An 18,108-nucleotide genomic window follows, 5' to 3' on the forward strand; every position below is an offset into this window, starting at 1 on the left:
TAAATCTCTAGAATTTTAGAATGTGAATCTTTAAATGTTGGATGTGTCCCTTGTAATTTTGATGCAAATCTTTGAACTAAACTTTAGAGGTAAATCTCTCAAATATGAATATAAGTTCTTGATAATCAAAATTCTTGCAAAACTAAAATTTTGAGAATCAAATTCTTGCAAAATTGAAATCTTAACAATCATATTTTTGTGAAACTAAAATCTTGATAATCAAATTCTTGTGAAAATGAAAATCAAATTTGCAAATCTAAAAATTCTTACGAATCTAAAATCCTTGCGAATTTAAAAATTTATACAAATATTAAATCCTTGTGAATTTGAAATACTTGTGAATCTCAAAATTTTTGTGAATCTGAAATTTTTACGAATTTAAAAATTATTATGAATTTGAAAATCTTGTGAATATTTGAATTACGAACATTTGAATTTCAAAATTGTGATTCTTTGAACTAAAATTATGAATCATTGAGTCTTAATTTACATGGCAGATTGTTGTAAATACTTTAAGTTGTGAATGTTTGGAGTTTCGAGATTTTCATAATTGTTGTTAAGCTACACCCAGACGTAATGAATGTCTATATCTTTGCATAATTTTTAGTTTACAAAAAATACGCAAAAAAAAAAAATAGCTATAGATACTCCATTTTATCCGAAGTTTAAATTTTATCTTATTTTATTTTATTTATTGTTAATTTATCTTTTTGGTTAAAAAAATGGCAGAGACTTGGTTAAAGACAAATTATTCGTTTGTTTTAAAAGATTTTTTAAAACAATAATATTCAGTTTTAATTCAACTATTAGATAAACTTCTTGAAGAGTTTAATCCTAGTTGAAACATTATTTGGACTTGGATTCTTATCAATAAATTGGTTCCAATATACACAAAAAATGAAAAAGGGAATAAAAAAAAATCACAGAAACAGAGTGGGGAATCGAAAAAGAAATCACAAAAAGAAAAAAATAAATAAATTTGGCAAAGGCTGTGAATAAGGAGGCATCTTTTCTTTTCTTTTTGTGAAACCTATTGATTTGGGTTAAGTTGAAGTGAATAGTGTTAAGAAAAGATCCATAAGTTTTAAACTAGTAATTATTAGCATTTTTTGAAATTCTGAAAAATTTGGAAATTTTTTAGATTCTGAAAGGTTTTTATAGTTTCTAGTGGCTATTTCGACAAAAAATCCAGCAACCAACAAAGTTACCCAGTTTCTCGTATGAAATTCCAAAAATTGGTTGAAATTCATCTAGTTGTTCATATGTTTTAAAGAGAGAATAAAATAAAATAAAGGAGGAAAGAGAAAAGGTTGGGAAAATTTGAGAAAGAAAAAAATTTTAGCCTTATATACTAACAGCAAACAATACTGTTTTGAGCTTTAATTTCCCAAAAGATCTACATGTTTTCATTTTGGTTGACTCGAATTGTAGTGCAACTCGGACAGGTGACCCATCCCCTTTACGCTGTGGTTGAGTCTAGCCAAGCCGTCTTCTAAACCGCTCTAGTTAGATCTTCTTCCTGCAACAGAGCTGTGATACCATCCAAGCCCAGCTGATTTGTTTTTTGGTATTTTATTTATTTTATGGTTTCATTTGTTTGATTATTTATCAATTTATTTATTTTTAAGTTTTTTTTGCATGATTTAATTTCTAGAAAAATTAAAAAGCATATAAAATAAGAATTAAAAATATAAATTTTTAATAAATTTTTTAAAATAATAATAATTATCCAATGATGAAATTTTTAGAAATTATAAATAGTCAATTTCTATAAAATTTTTAGGTGAGAAATTTTTCTGAAATTAACCAAAATAGAAAAAAATTTAGATAAAGTTTTAATAACAATAATTAATATTTATTTTTAATTTTAAAAAACTAAAAATTACTTAGGCAAATTTAATAAATTGTTGGGATTAAATTAACAATCACCTAATGATGAGATTCTTAGAAATTTTAAATGATAAATTTTTTAAGAAATCTTTAGGTGAAAAGGTTTTTTTTTTCTAAATTAAACCCAAATGATGGAAAATTTAAAAATGAAATTTGTATAATAAAATCCAAAAATGAAATTTTTAGTAATCGCAAATGAATGATTATTTAAGAGATTTTTAGATGAGGAAATATTTTTAATTTAGGCCCAAATAATAAAAAAAATTAGATATATTTTCAATAAAATAAATAAATAATGATTAAATTTTTTTATGACAAAGTCTATTTAAGAAAACAAATTAGAGTTTTGAATACTTTTGAGGTGGAAAAGTATTTTTAAGAATTTTACTAGATTGATAGAAAATTTTAAAAGTTATTTTTAATATTAAATTTAAAACTATTAGAACTATAAATCTTTAGGATAATTTAAAATAAAATAATAACGACTTTTAGAATGGGCATTATAGAAATGTTATAACTTTCTCTACATATAACTGAATTTTTTAATCTAGTTTTGTTTAGAATGTGAGAATCTATTTTTTAAAGATCCTTAATGAAGCTTAAAAACTCTTTAAAAAATAAATTTATTAAGTAATCAATCACATGTTAATAAAAGATTAATGATAACTTTTTAATTTATAAGTAAATATAGATCTACGAATCTATATATTATAACATACAACAACTTGATTAGGGAGGTTAGGAAGCAAATGCACGTTTTCTTTATTAATATAAATTATAGTGACAGTTGTGTCATTTTCCTATGCCAATATTTAAATGCTTGACTACTTCTAATTTCCATTATTTCTAACTCCTTTTTTAGCTGGGTGAAAAATAGTTGTTTTCAACAAATTTTGGAAGTTGTTGTTTGATTGAATTTGAATATAGCAATTACATTTTCAAAGTTTTGAATTTGACTTCAAAAACTCTATATAATGAGTCATATTATTTGCCTCGTCAATTTTATCTCAAATATATATTTTTATTTTTAATATATTATGTAATTATTAGATAAATTTAAAAATAAAGTCTGTGTAATGAAATATTACTATTATTGTTAGGTCAATGAGGACAAAATGGTATATAATAGGATTTTCTTTCTTTTATTATTCGGAATTTTTTGTCGACAATAACGTGTACCAATCCTGTTATTGCCTGGAGATGGTTATTGGCCATACAATATATAATTGTGGTGTAAAACGAAATTGGCAAAAGAAGCTTTGAAAAAAAAAAAAATCTCAAATATTGCATCAGGGTGGAGACCGAGACGTTGCAACATTTTTCAGCAAAACACTGCCCATTGTTCCCTCTGATCAGGTCTACTTTTGCTGCAATATTCAATCCTGATTAAAATTTTCTTTGCTTCCTTCTACACGATGGAAGTTACTTGTTTTTGTATTTTTTCCCTCTAGCTATGTTCAAATTACTTCTCTTTTTATTTTCAAAGTCAAAATTAGAAATTATTAAAAAGAAGAGCAAAAGAGTTCTATTAACCTAAAATTCACTTAGAAATCTATTTAATTAGTTGGTTGCTTTGTTTTTTAAGTTACTGTGTCAATTGTTAATACTTTTCCATTGTTGTAAGGGATCATTTTGTTGAGTTTTACAAGTTTTTACATTAATATAATTTTTTTTTTTAGAAAGAGCTGATCAATTCGTATTTACCTCATCAATTTTTTAATCAATTTGCGACCAAGCTAGCACCATCATAATTTTATTTTCAATCTTTTATATAAGTAAATGTTTCTATCCATTTTCTTGGCAAGAAATTTTTGAAAAGAGGAAAAGAACATTGAGTTGTCTAACACAACTTGTGGTATTATACATTTATTTTATGTGTTTCTTAATTATAATGATAGCTTTTGTTTTTTTCTTCTTTTTTTTTCTAAGGTTTGAAGTGTTAAACTATTGTCATCCAGAAGAGCATGATCTCAATGATATTTCAATATTAATTTTTTAAAAGATTTATGAGACTTTTGTTATATTGAACTCTGAGAAGTTTGTATTTGATAATACATGTATTATTATCTTTTAAATTAATATATTCCCTTTTCTTCGTAAATAATTTTAAGAGTTCTTTTAAATTTTATCGTATTTAAATAAATAAGAAAAATGATAAAAAAAAAAGATCTTTGAATAAAAATTCAATAATCATTTAGACCTTTTATATTTTATTACAATTAATGAAGTACTGGCTTTGTTTATTTTGCATGAATTAAACATTTAAATATCTATTTTTATTTAATTAAAATTTTAAATATCTATTTTCACCCCAATTGAGTTTACGATTAGACGGAAATGGGTGTTAATGATTAACTAATTTTTTTTAATGAGAACTCAATTGATGAAATTATAGATAATTTAAAACTTAATTAATTGTTATAAAATTATAGGACTTAGATGATTATTGAATTTTTGTTCAAAAATTTTTTCGACCTTTTGGCTAAATAAATACAAAATAAATATAGACTATCATAAATAAAAAAAAAATAAAATTGAGCTTTTTTGCAGTAATAAAGGTTGTTAAACTTAATAAAGTCGTTGAAAAAAAATTTTGCAATGACAAAAATAACGTTGTGTAGAAATATTTGCAATGGCTATAGCATTGTAACAACAAAAAATTTGTATATATAGAGTCTATATTTATACCTTTGTATAATTTTTTATTATGATTAAATAATTATAATATTATAATGAAAATAATTATTGGTGAATGCTCCCTTAATTGCCATCTTAAAATTAGGAAGGTTAGAAAGCAAATGCACATTTGTTTTATGGATTAATATAAACACAAAGACAGTCTAAGCTGCCCATATTCCATGCGCCAATTAAATTCTCTAAGCTTCTAAGCAAATTTTCACTTGGCAATTAAAATTTTGATTATTGCTATCTATTCCTTTTTTATACGTTTGGTTAACAGCCTTTTTCCACGAATTTGAAAACCTATGGTTTGAATTTGTATATAGCAATTACGTTGTAAAAGGCTATAGTTTAAGAAAATTCTCAATCTACATCGTACACGGTCTTTTACCCACAATGACATTTACCAAACCTGTTATCGTCTGGTCAAAAGTCATCAGCACTTGCCTCATATAATTTGAAATTTTGAAAATTCCTAAAGCCATTTTCTACAAAAACTTGCTATATATAGTAGTTGATAAGCATAGGGTTGTAAGGGAACTGTCAAAAGAAGCCTTTTGGGCAAGAAAGAAAATAAAACAATTGTCAAAAGAAGGAAGCAAATAGAGTATAGGAAAAAAGAGCAAAAAATGCGTGGTCATCTTTCACATGACACCCTGGTAGAAGTTCCTGCTGCTGTGATATGGGATGTCTACCGTAGTCTCGAGCTCGGAAGACTCCTCAATGAACTGCTACAAGATGAAATCGGCACAGTTGAAGTTGTCCAAGGTGATGGGGGCGTTGGTACTATTTTAAAGATCACATTCGCTCCTGGTAATTATGCATGTAAATCTAAGATATATTTATATATATATATGTTTTTTCAAATCATATTTATATGCATGCAGCACACTTCACCTAACAATTTTAATAATTATGTGATCTATTGATAAAGTATTGAATTTGTAATTTTAATGATTTAGAAAAAAACACTTAACAATTGGAAAACTAACTTTCATTGAAATTAGGTCAAGCTAATTTCGGCCTCTATATTTTTTGTTGTTTGATTTACAATCGAAAATCTTCAGGTTTTTTTAGGACCATATATTATGCAATTGAATGCTATAATTGTTAATATCATGATATTTAAATTTCTTTTAGGAATTCCTGGACCTACTTATATGAAGGAAATCTTCACAAAAATTGACGATGAAATTCGCGTGAAAGAATCAGAAGTCATTGAAGGAGGGTACAAAGATTTTGGATTTGAGTATTGTGGATATCGCCTGCAAATCATTGAAAAAGATGCTAAATCATCTATTATCAGGTCCTCAATCGAGTATGAAATAGATGACAAGCTTCAAGAAATTGCTTCTCTGGTGACTACCAAGCCAATGGAAATTTTGGCTGTAGGGATTAGCAAATATCTCAGAGAAAAAACGAGTTCCTCTAATTAGGATATGTCCTATGCATATTGCTTCCAACTATACTACGTGTGTGTCGTACGTTTTTTCTTTCATTTAAGCAACAAAGTTTAGGGAAGAACATGAACGACTGCAAACTTTGATTTTGCAAACCATACATGTTTAACTATCCTCAATGAGTTATTTCAACAAAAAATAATAATAATAAGTGAGCATTTAGCTCATAGATAGGTGCACATGTATTTTCATGTTGGAAGTGTTAGGTTTAGATCTTTTGTCAAATATAATAAAAAAGCTATTCTTAGCTTATTAGTCTTGTCACACATATATACATATACAAACATATGTAAGTTAGAAAATTAGTTGTTTGATATTTATGTGAAATATATTGTATGGTTTGATCAATGAAATGTATCTTAAATAAAATTTATATTGAAATGAAAAATAAATTAATCAAAGTATTTTATCATAAAAATAGAGTGTGTTCAGCATCGATTCAAGTTAAAATAATTAATTGATAATAAATTGGAGAGTTTAACTTCAATATAAAGCCACATTAAATCAAAGACAACCAATGCAAAATAATGCCACTCAATAGGAAATATACTTTTTTTAAGCCAAAGATATATTTTTTTTAAAAAAAGTTCTACATACATCAATCCATATTACTATTGAATATTTTAATGTTTATCAACTTTTTATAACACTAATTTTTTAATTCACGTGTTGCTATAGGTGTTTTTGGTTTTTACTTTTTTTTGTTATTATTATTATTATTATTTTTTACTTTTCATCTTTTATTTTAAAATATAAAAAATAAATAGTAAAAAGCATCAACAAATGAAGCTTAATTTTATTATCATAAAATTATAGAAATGTTCCTAAAAGGGTCATTGGTTGACATTTCTTATGTCAGCTTATGACTCCTACGTGTGAACCATTTTTGTATAGGGTATAGATATTATATTTAATAAATAAATAATAAAAATATTATTACATGCCAACTGGGGCCGCAAAGTCAGACTTTTTTCATTGGATATATATATTCAATTATAATTAAGTCAAGAGCAAAAAAACATAAAGAAAATCCCTTAAACAAAACAAATAGTAGAAAGTATGACATTTAAATGAAATAGTAACGCCATTAAATACAAGAAGGCCAGCGACAAAGTCAAGAACTTTTCCATTGGAGGGGTTGGGATAGACATAACATAGTACTAGAGGGCTAGCGCTATGCCGCGGGGCTGTATTACTTTTTTTTTTTTTTTTTTTGGTGCTGGAGTAACATGTTACTGTAATAACAATATATAATTGTTAATATACAGAAAAAATAAAATTAATATAGACTGTAGAAGGATTAAGGTTTATTGTTTTGCAATTAAGAGCTTTAGAATCAATGATTATAAAAATAAAAATATATATAGAACAACATTCATCCCCAAGTCCCCAAGTCTGAGTAACATAGCACCAAAGTAGCAAAATGAAAAGTGCAAAAACTTTTTTCTCCACATTCAAAGAAGTAAAATGAATATACATTTGGGAAGTTTTAGGAGAACACACCTCAATTCTGATACCACAGCCTCTTAAAAGGACTATGTTAGCAGTGTTCTTCCCTTTTGCTAACCTTTTTGGTGAGAAACCAAAATCTTTGATATCTCCCTGGATAACTCATTAACTAAAGCTGTGTGTCTCGCTTCATCAGTATCATCTGAAGGCTTGGCTTCCAGAAGTAAGCAGTTGTCCTTCAACGGGTCAGTTCCTGATATATTTCCACTCAGTCTTGGTCCTTTAACAACAACACATCGGTGTTCTGTTGCATACATGTAAGAGATTGACTACAGGACTTAGTATTACATATTTTATAATAGAGCTTAAAGCTTCCAATCAATTCTTAACAGAGTTCACAAAGAACAAAACCTTCTCATGACCATCCAGCCTAAAAACTATAAGCATTGGTGCTAAGACATTTCAAGGTTCGAAATTGTCGATCAAAGTAAAGTCCATAACCAAAATGGCTATGTGAAAATAAAACCTAGTTGAGTAAGCTAAAAGTTTTTATATCCTGTAGAACCAAAGTGGAAGAATATAACTTCATAAATTGACAATTACAGCAATTAAAAACATCTGTACTTGACTCTTTACTTCATCATCAAGAAAAGATGGGAGCTTCATTCTATGCAGGGCAGCACAAAGTATAGGCCCATTTTCTTCAAAATGCCTGTCGGCTTTCCTACATCTAACTATGCCAGTTTTCTTATCCAAGGTAGTAAAATTTGACTGAAAAGAGATTATTGGAATGGCTAATCATGTTCAAAAACAAAATCATCATGGTGTTCTGAAGAAAATATACGGAACTATTACATATTAACTTGTTGGAAAAAAGAATAAGTAAAATCTTTAAGACGATCGCCTCCATCATGGATCAAGTCAGAAGCTAGATCATACCTGGTAAGAAGAAAGGAACTGTAAGTTTAATCATATAGAATCATCTCAGGCAACAATTATTAATCAATGTTTTATATTAATCTGAAAATAAAAATACAGCTTATGACCAAAAAATTTCTTCATTCATATCAAAACTAATGACCACATTAAACTTTAAGCTAACATGTTGAAATTCTTGAATCATAAATCAAATTATCTGTATTTGGATAGTATCAAGATATTTATCAACACGATGCTGCTTAATAAATGGTCCAATTATAGAAATAGTACCAGCAAATAATGTATTAAGAAGTGTAGGTGAATAATGAGGGGAAAAAGAAAGAAAAAATGAGAGCTAAAGCAGGGTGACACATCTTGAATGCAATATCTCCAGGTGACATTGCCAACCCAGCCGCCATGGAATGCACCTTGCCCTCGGTAATACACTCGTGGCATAGCCCAACAGCGAAAGATGAGCCGTGTCATTCCCACAAACCAAACCTACTTCCACAGGGTCCATGAGACCATTAACTCTGGCTGATGCTATCACATCCAAATTTGGAACATTGGCAGCCTGCAAAGGCGTCTTATTCCCAAACCTTGGTATCGATACATTCCCCAATTCGTCAATCAGTACAAATGCTACCATTCTCTTTGGCTCTGCGGGACTGTCCATACTTCTGTACATCTACCTTTAAGCCTTATTCTGTTTAAAGGCAGTGGCAGAAATCAACAAAAATGAAATTGACAAAATACCCTTATTTTAGTATGGTGAGTCAAGTAGCAAAGTCAGCAAAGCAGCCTGTTCCTAAAGCAAGCAAAGATGCTCCAATGCTTCAATAGAACTAAAAAACAATGTTTTTAAGCACACCAAAAAAAATAAAATAAAATAAAGTGACTGACTTGATCAAAGTGAAACCAGTTTGTCGTTTTTTTGAAGTCGGAAATTATCTGGATTAACTTATATAAAATGGGGCATAAATTTCAGTTAGATTATTGAAACAAAAAATAAAAATATATAGTAGCAATTCAATCAATTTGATTAAAAATATAAGCAAATATTTTGAACTCAAACTGTAACATCCTGCACCGAAGCATTAAATTTTTAATTTCCTATCTTCTTTTTTTTTCCTTTTTTTTTTTTGCAAATCCAAATTGGACCGCCAAATTTTATTAGTATCAAAATGCAGAATATCACCAACCCTAAATTCCGATAATCAACAGTGAACAAAACATTCAGAAATGCTAAAACACCAAAACTGTGCAAAATCATCAAATCAAACCATTTCAAAAGTTGATTTCAAAGGCATCCTGACTCCCGGGTTGTTTCTCTTATTCCAGCCATTAAGGATAAGCATCAGAATTCAGCCAGATGCAGTCTTTTTCAGCTGGAAAATGACAGCATTGATGGGAACAAAGACACCAACGCTGAGGGCTGTGAAAACACCAAGAGACATCTTGAGCTTCTGATGTTTCATCCTGTCCAAGTCGTGCAAATGCTTAGCATGAAGGTAATATGGTTCATCATGGCCATGCGCATGGCCTTTCCTCATCCTCTTCACTCCAGTGGAATGAAACCCTCCATCGGCTGACTTGGAGAGAAGCGATTGGGATGACGAAGTCAGAAGCATAGAAGCCGATCTCAGCCCACCGTTCAACGCCATGGCTTTTTTTTTTTTTTTTTCACAAAGAACTCAACGGCTGCTGTTTTTCTTGAAGAATTAAAAAAAAATGTAGACAGTGAATTCATAAAATTAAAGCCGAACTATAAGATGGGTATATCTCCCATTATAAGATAAGAAAAAGAAAAATCAGAAAAAAAGTTAAAGAAAGGCATGCAAAAAAAAAAAAAAAAAAAACAACAACAACGACGAATTAAAAGGTGAATTAAAACAAAACCCAATAAGCAGAAAAAATAAAATAAAATAACAAATAAAAAAAGAGAGAATTTATTATTACCCGAATAAAATAAACTTCAAGTGTGATTAATGGAGAAAAGCTTTCTTGAGCTGAAAAGCATTGGGTAAATCAATTAAAATCCCAAAATCACAAAATCAAGAACTAATCAACGATTATGATAAAAAAAAAGTTCGGGGAAAACATTATCATACATACAGAGGTGAGTTGCCGGTGGTGGAAGAGCAAGGAGTGAGCGCTAGTGATCGGCAGCCCAAAGAGAAAGAGGGTGAGAGATGGAAAAAAGGGAGATGGCGGAGAAGGGGAATCGGGAAAGAGAAGCTTGAGGTTTTTCCTGGGCAAAGGTACTTTATAATCTTAATTTCATAACTAGAATCCTTTTAAACTTTATTCCAAAATAAAGGTATTTTAACTTATTTGACATCCAAGTGAGTATCTCCCTCCTCTCCAGCTCATCAACTTCATTCATTCCTTTCCTTTCTCCTTCTTCTTTGCAACTCTATTTATATCTTTTTCAAAATCTCTTTAGTTTTGTACAAAATCATTTTAAAATCTACTCACAGTAAATAAGATACAACTAGAGAAAGAAACCAATATTCTTGCATTTTGCTTCAAAAATTATCTGTCGCATATCGTAAGAAGCACTAAAATTTTAAAGTTTTCCCAATTTAACTAAACCAAAGTTCCCTTTCTTATGAGAGGTTAGCACCAGAGAAAGAGAGTTTGGTTTCTATGGGTGTTTTGTCTGTTTTGTGGGACTAGTTATCTTTAAAGAAAAATCATTTATTGTCTCTAAAGAAAATCAAGAACCGATCCAAATAGGCAATTCAAAAATGAATTAGCTATAAAAGCCCTTTGATATAAAAAAAAAAAAAATACAAAGCTTTTAGAGTTGCGACTCTAGTTACCATAACATCGTTTACTTGTTTTGTTGGTTGAAAAAGATTAAAGCCTCCATCTAAATTATAAGTAATATTCTTGTACTCACTTTTTATGGTGTAAATCTTTGTAAATGTAAACTAGTGATATGTTTGAAACTATAATTGATTTATTATTTATTTGATGACATTTTGATATTTTGAGAATGAGTAAAAAAAATAGAGATTTTGGAAGAAAAAAAATACAAGCAGTTGCAAAGAACAACAAGAAGGAGCAAGATTAAGAAAGAAGATGCTGATATGGAACCCCATTGATCAAAATATATGAGGTGGAGCTGATATGGCATTAATGTAACTTAATGTGCCTTATTTAAAGAAATAAGTTTAAAATTACCATGGTTAGAGAATAAAAATTTTAAATTACTTCTTGACGGGAAAAACTTAAAGCTTTTGGATAGCTTGAACATTGATATATTTCAATAAAAGCTTATAGAGAAGCTTTAGTTTTTTCTTCTCAAATTTATCCCCTAATTTAATTTCATTACATTGAATAAGTGTACAGGAAATGAAAATAAGGAGATAGCTACGTATGCATAGATATTCAACTATAATTAACTAAAAAGTAAAAAGTGGGTAAATTATAGATTTTTACCATACCAATTGGTACAAAATATTATGACGGGGCTGATAATTTTATTTTTTTATAGAATTATTATATGGTTTTATGTTAAATTATAATACTTCTACTCTTCATTTTTGCTTGAATTAATCCGTTTTCTATTTAAATGTGTTACTTGTCCTAAATAGGTAAAATAAAATATTGAGAAAATTAAATTGAAAATGCACTTGAAGGGGTAAATTCAATATGAAGTGGCTGAAGTAAAGAGCTAAATGTGGAGGCCAAATGGGATGCAAGATGCTAGCCAAAGACTTGAAGAAAACAAAGCATCAAATGGCGTCAACATTGGATGGAATTGAAGACTGATTTTTAAGGCTATTTGCAATGATATTTGCCTTGAGTTCAAGGATAGTTTTGAGCTAAGTTGGAGCTGCATTTGAAATGTTAATTTCAAGTTTAAGTGGCTGATCTAATGAGTTAAATTTGGAAGCCAACATGGTCGAAAAGCTGGATGGAAATTCAAGCTAAACAAAGCATCCAATGGCGTCACTTGTGGGCTGTTTTTGGGATTGATTATTGCAAGACTTGAAGCTGTTAAATGAGCTAAATCGAAGCTAAAATTAAGTCACATTAGATGACATTTAAATGTTCATTTTATACCAAGAAGAATCGGGTAAGGAGAGGAAGAGCGAAAGGAACAAAGTGCAAGTCAACAAGTGGGAATGCAATGAAAAAAAAAAGTCAAACATAGTTGCTGGTTTGCATGATCAAGAAACCATTTATGAGCTAAGAAAGGACCTAGGATAGGGTTGGAAAATATATCATTTTGACGAGACAAAAGGGAGGGCTGAACTTGTCATTGTTTGTAGTGGTTTTCTTCTTCCATTTTCCTATTTTAACGTCACTAGCAAGCAAGCAAGCAAGCAGCCCTCTACTGACCTTGCTTTGAATTTTAAGGGATCATTTTAGCTTGTTTTCATGTATTTATTTTGAGCTTTACTTATGCTTTAAAAGGGGGACTTTTGGGAGGAGGCTTGTTTGGTTTTTATTTTCTTTCTTAGTTTAGGTTTCTCTCCCAAAGTTGTTGGCAGCACACTTGCTGGCCAAACAGATCTTTATTGAGACATCATTTTCTTCTTATTTCCAGTTTATTTTATAGCAATTTTATTGCCTTTTAAGTTCTTCTTTAGTTTGTTTAATTTCCATTCATTGCAAACATTGAAACTTTTTTGTATTTTCTTGTTATATGTCAAATTCGGTTTACATTTGATGCTGCTAGTTTTTGTTTCTAGATTTTAGTTCTATGTATTATTTATTTTTCAGTAATCCTTGCATGAAATTGGAGCTCTTTGAATCTTGGGAAGGATAACTTCGGATGCTAATGTGATAGCTATCATAACATATAGGTCTGAAGACACCACCAATCTTTTTTAGGGTATAATTGGCCCCTAAAAATTTTATCTTTTAATAAAATATGCTTAAAACTTTATTAAAAAGATAATTTTGATTTACAAAAATAGAATTAAGTTCGAAAGTTAGTTACACATAAAGAAGGATTAGTACTTCCACAAGGCCCATAAAATTGGTATCGATTAATTATGTGTTATTTGTAATTTTAGACAAAAATGATTTTTTATATGAAAGTTAATTATAATTTCCCTTTGTTTGTAAGAAATAAAACTAGCTCTAAAAAATCTTTATTTAAAAATATTATGAAAATTTTCAAATTAAAGAAATACTTTCAAAATCTCAAACATAAAGACAGAATTCAAAAATAATCTCTCCATTTAAAATTTATCATAACATTCCTTCTAAAAATAATAAAATAACACTCTTAGTAAATGATAATTATTGGTGACTCTCTAACATATAGGTAGAGTACCAACAATTATATTTCATAGAATATTATTTTAATTTTATTTGTTCAAAATTTTTAAAAAAAATTTAAGAAAACTTTTTATGTAACAAAACAAAAAATAATAAAATTAATATTTAACATTCATAACTAGAGCTAACATATATATAGATATATGCATATAAATGATGCCATTAATTTAAAAAATGAAACATATATAAATTATGATCAAATGCGAATTTAAGAATTAGATTTTCAAACATAAAGAGACCACTTGAGCTATCTAACATCTAGATAGAGTTTGAGTGTAACTTTTTATATTTAAAATTTTGTTCTATTATTATTGTTATTATTATTTTTATAATTGTTGTTTTAATAAAACCAATTTATATTTTGAGCCCCGAAAATGTATGAAAATTTTAATGAAATAAAATTTCTTAAATACCTCAACATTTAGGCAACATTTAGGAACAAATTACTTTGTGAAAGGTTTTCACACAAATCCTTAGAAATTTAAAACAAGCTCATTTTTTTAGTTTTTTTCTAAAAGATGAATTGTTATATTCTTACATACTTATATATATATATATATATTTCTTTTTGTTTTACGTAGAATTTATTATTATTGTTGCTATTATTACTACTATGCATAAATTTAAAGTGCATGAAAAATAAAAATAAAATATACCAAACGTAGACTTAAGCATGAAACATAAACAAACATGAGAATCCAAACAATAAAGAAATCAACAATACATAAAATTAAACTTACGATTAAATTTAAACAACCTAAAATAAAATATAAGTATGATTAAGATTAACACTCATGAAAATAAACTTTGTTGGAAACAAACTTTAAGCTTTATAAATTTTATAAAATTATATTTATCTCAAGATTCTAAGTGAAGAAAATTTCTACATTACTATTTTATTTTTATTATTATACTCAAGAAATAAATAAGATCCATCTATGCACCATCATGGTCCCACTTCATGGTTTTCCATGGATGTTCTTTTTTATCAAAAGCCAACCATCCTTTCATTACCATCACATGTGAAATGCAATTGAAAGCAAGGTAAATGTAATAAAGGCCCACGTCATGCTCTTCATGCATATTCATCTCCTTTTATGTCAAAATGGTGCACATGACCCACATACCAGGAATCCCCACTTAAAACAAAAACCATGAAAGGAAAAGAAACCAATGTATTTTGAACAAGAAACCAATATATTTTGAACAAGAAAAGTGAAGCTTTGAGCTTCCACAATCCTTCATTACAGTAGCTATGAAACAACAAGTTTGGGATGGGATCCCATGCGGGGACAAGATAAAAGAGAATGCAAAACTCATAACAGACCAGGAAAATGTGCAAGTTTAAAAAAAACAAGCAACACTTATAACTACAGGACCTTAAACAAAAAAACTAAACCAACATATTGGGTAGCTAGCTTTCATACAAAAATAAAAGAGGGTTAGAGAAACCATTGCAAACCTACCCTCAACCGGCTGCTTTTCTTTTCCTTTCACGTTTTTGGTTCACTTTCCCTTCTATTCTGCATAAGCTTCCCGTTTTAACTCTCTTCCTTTCTCTTTTCTGTTGCTCCTCTCTGTAACCGCTTTTTTTTTTGGCTCCAAAGCTTCCTCTTTTTTCTTTTTTTCAAAACCATCCCCTTTTAAAACCGCCTACCCCTCTTATTCCCCAAGCTTCTTGTTGTCTTCATTCTCTTGCTCATTGCCAGCCACTATTCTGTCCTCCTTTCTGCAGGTTGGTAGTGCCAAAAATTTCAACTTGTCTCCAGCTGAAATTGTCTCCTTTGTTTGTTTTTCATGCCATCCTCAAGTGGCATTTTTGGACCTTCCTTTTATTGTTACTTTTTGGTTATTGCCATTTAAGCCTCCCCTTTTGCTCGGCAAACTCCTCTTTTGTTTCAAAAAAAAAAAAAAGAAAACTTTGTTTCTTGGTGAATGTAGGCCCTTGGATCAAGTAACATCCAAGGGCTAAAGTTTTTTCCTTTCTTTCTTTTCAAGAAACAAGCTTTAACCATTGGATCAATATTCAAAGAAAATCTAATGGTCCACATTATTCATTGCAAATGTTGGATTTTTATTGCCTCTAGACCCATGAAAAAATCATTTTATCCCTAGTATCAAGTTTGCAGTATTTAGGTAATTTTCTTATAAATCAATATTCCCATGCTCATTTTTGTGATTTTAAAAACACTAAAAATTATAAAATTGAGATCTGAAAAATTTTATGAAAATCCAAACTCGAGAAGGTCAAATTATGAAAATACCCTTATAGGGGTATTTTAGTAATTTTATATTTTTCGGGGTACTACTATAATTTCAAATGCACCAAAAATCATGAAATATTATGAAATTGATATCTGAAAAGTTTCATGAAAATCCGAACTCGAGAAGGCTAAATTACAAAAATACCCTATAAAATGCATTTTGGTAATTTTGTACTTCTTCAAGTGCAATAAAAATTTTTAGTATTTTAAAAATCTCTAAATTTAATTTTAAACCACGTTAATTCCAATTAAGTTATGAATTTTGAGAATTAACCTAGGTCTCCTACACATGTTTTGTTCATTTTTTAGTCCATTTTGATGTTGAGTCTTTGATTTCTTATTATCTTGTTGCTATTTTAAGATTTAATGCATTTAGTTCATTAGATCCATAGTTTAGGCTATGTTTTATGTTCCAATTTGTGTTTTTTTTTTTTTTAAGCATTTCTGATCAATTTTAGGCAAAGCTTTCCTATATCTTTTTGGCTTCTTTTCATGTCTATTTAAGCTATTGAGAATTAACTTAATTTTGAGTTTAACCGGATTTGACTAAAGTTGACTTTGAGTTTCTAAATTGGCAAATTTGTGGCCTCTTTATGGGTTGTAAATGGTCCTCCTAAATGGACTCAGTCCATGTTTACAAATCAACCTCAGGTTAATCATGTTAAAAAATATTCCGGACAAAATTTAGAGTCTACAATAGTTATATCATAAGGCTCTAAAAGCTTGATCTTTGTATGCTATAATTTATGGTTCTTTGTGTTTATGCTACTTAGTTTTCTACCCATATTTTTTTTTATTTCGGTTCTATACATTTATTTTCTATTTATTTACTGTTTTTATGTTGTATTATTGTTCTTATTTCATGCTTAAAAGTTTCTTACATGTTTGACGCAATGTTTAATTACAAATGTTTCAATTCATGCCATTTTCTTTCATTTCCATGTTTGATTTTCAATTTAATTTTTTAGCATGTTTCATTTGGTTTTTCCCAAGGTCTCCTACACATGTTTTGTTCATTTTTTAGTCCATTTTGATGTTGAGTCTTTGATTTCTTGTTATCTTGTTGCTATTTTAAGATTTAATTCATTAGATCCATAGTTTAGGCTATGTTTTATGTTCCAATTTGTGTTTTTTTTTTAAACGTTTCTGGTTAATTTTAGGCAAAGCTTTCCTATATCTTTTTGGCTTCTTTTCATGTCTATTTAAGCTAGTAAAACAGTTTTTACAAATTCATTGCATTTTCCTAGCATCTTAGTTCATAGGTCTTAGTTTCCATGCATTCTAGTACTTCGGTTTGCATAAATTTTTATTTCCATTGGTGTTTGGTTTTTGCTCAAGGTTTCTATAGGTTTTTGGTACCATTTTAGGTCTAGATTAACCATGTAAAACAGTTTTTATTTTTGTTTACATTTAATGCATGTTTAGGTGGTAATTAGTCACATAGGTCATGTAAGAATTTTGGTTAGTTCACTTGCAAGTTTTATTTTATGTTTTTATTTTAGTTTTCTGCATTTAAATTATTAAGCTTTTATGTTTAAATTCTTGTTTAAGTGTGTTTAAATTATTTTTCATGCCTTAGTTAATTTTTGCTTAATTGTTTAATTTTCTATTTTTAGCAACTTTTCATTTTTGGTAATTTCTATATTTAGTAAGCTTTAGTTCTTAAGTAGTTACTTTTTTCATAATTTATAGTAATTAGATTTTAAATATTTGGTAAGATTTAATTTTCATGTAAGTTATTTAATAAAAAAAATATTTTTAATTTGATCAAATATATTCGAAGTATCAAAATTAGTACTTATTCATAGGTTTAAAATTTTCAATCCCTAAAAAGACAATAATCCGAAATATTTTTTATTTTTATTATTATTGTGGTACTCTGATGGGTAGCAACAGGAGCCATGCAATCATTTATTTTTTATGGAGGGTAAAATCAAAATTAACCTTTTTTGGTTGACAAAATTACCAAAAGCCTAAGGGGGAGAAGGCTTCAACGACCATCTTCGCCCCTACATTTCAAACACATTATTTTTCATCAAACAGTACTGTTATGGAAGATAGACATTGTCCTTCGTCGACATATATTGGTTTATTGAAGAGGACATATTGTATGTTAAAAAATTCATTGTTTAATAATTATGCGAGAC

At 28.6% G+C, this 18,108-nt stretch overlaps 2 protein-coding genes and 1 long non-coding RNA gene across 7 annotated transcripts; 1 reads left to right on the forward strand and 2 right to left on the reverse strand.

Moving 5' to 3' along the window:
- The first annotated feature begins 5,089 nt into the window (after positions 1 to 5,089).
- LOC111277736 (norbelladine synthase-like) lies at positions 5,090 to 6,398 on the forward strand. The gene is made up of 2 exons (XM_022864144.2): positions 5,090 to 5,382; positions 5,710 to 6,398. The coding sequence occupies exons 1-2, from the start codon at positions 5,199 to 5,201 to the stop codon at positions 6,003 to 6,005; spliced, it is 480 nt and encodes a 159-aa protein (XP_022719879.2). The 5' UTR covers positions 5,090 to 5,198; the 3' UTR covers positions 6,006 to 6,398.
- Positions 6,399 to 8,236: 1,838 nt separating this feature from the next.
- On the reverse strand, positions 8,237 to 8,907 carry LOC111277433 (uncharacterized). The gene is made up of 2 exons (XR_016343558.1): positions 8,769 to 8,907; positions 8,237 to 8,417 (listed from the first exon to the last, which is right to left on the reverse strand). It is a non-coding gene; the product is annotated as an uncharacterized LOC111277433 (long non-coding RNA).
- A 57-nt stretch (positions 8,908 to 8,964) lies between these two features.
- On the reverse strand, positions 8,965 to 10,651 carry LOC111277737 (uncharacterized). 5 transcript variants are annotated; one of them, XR_016343556.1, is made up of 4 exons: positions 10,512 to 10,651; positions 10,356 to 10,405; positions 9,680 to 10,100; positions 8,965 to 9,102 (listed from the first exon to the last, which is right to left on the reverse strand). XR_016343556.1 is itself a non-coding variant. In XM_089763736.1 (3 exons), the coding sequence occupies exon 3, from the start codon at positions 10,058 to 10,060 to the stop codon at positions 9,761 to 9,763; it is 300 nt and encodes a 99-aa protein (XP_089619862.1). In that variant the 5' UTR covers positions 10,061 to 10,108; positions 10,356 to 10,405; positions 10,512 to 10,651; the 3' UTR covers positions 9,621 to 9,760. The 5 variants fall into 5 exon arrangements, 1 of the variants encoding a protein (XP_089619862.1); XR_016343554.1 differs by having other exon boundaries at positions 9,680 to 10,108; XR_016343557.1 differs by having other exon boundaries at positions 10,508 to 10,647.
- Between the last annotated feature and the right edge of the window lie 7,457 nt (positions 10,652 to 18,108).

This window comes from Durio zibethinus, chromosome 7 (assembly GCF_047325235.1).
Source record: "Durio zibethinus cultivar Kanyao isolate XHJ-2024 chromosome 7, ASM4732523v1, whole genome shotgun sequence".
NCBI lineage: Eukaryota > Viridiplantae > Streptophyta > Magnoliopsida > Malvales > Malvaceae > Durio > Durio zibethinus.

What these genes read in the sequence shown, in the direction of transcription:
- LOC111277736 (XM_022864144.2), top strand. Translation starts at nt 5,199, where the DNA reads ATGCGTGGTCATCTTTCACATGACACCCTGGTAGAAGTTCCTGCTGCT. An exon ending in AAAGATCACATTCGCTCCTG is followed by an intron (nt 5,383 to 5,709) that starts GTAATTATGCAT and finishes AATTTCTTTTAG; the next exon opens with GAATTCCTGGACCTACTTAT.
- LOC111277737 (XM_089763736.1), bottom strand. Translation starts at nt 10,060, where the DNA reads ATGGCGTTGAACGGTGGGCTGAGATCGGCTTCTATGCTTCTGACTTCG.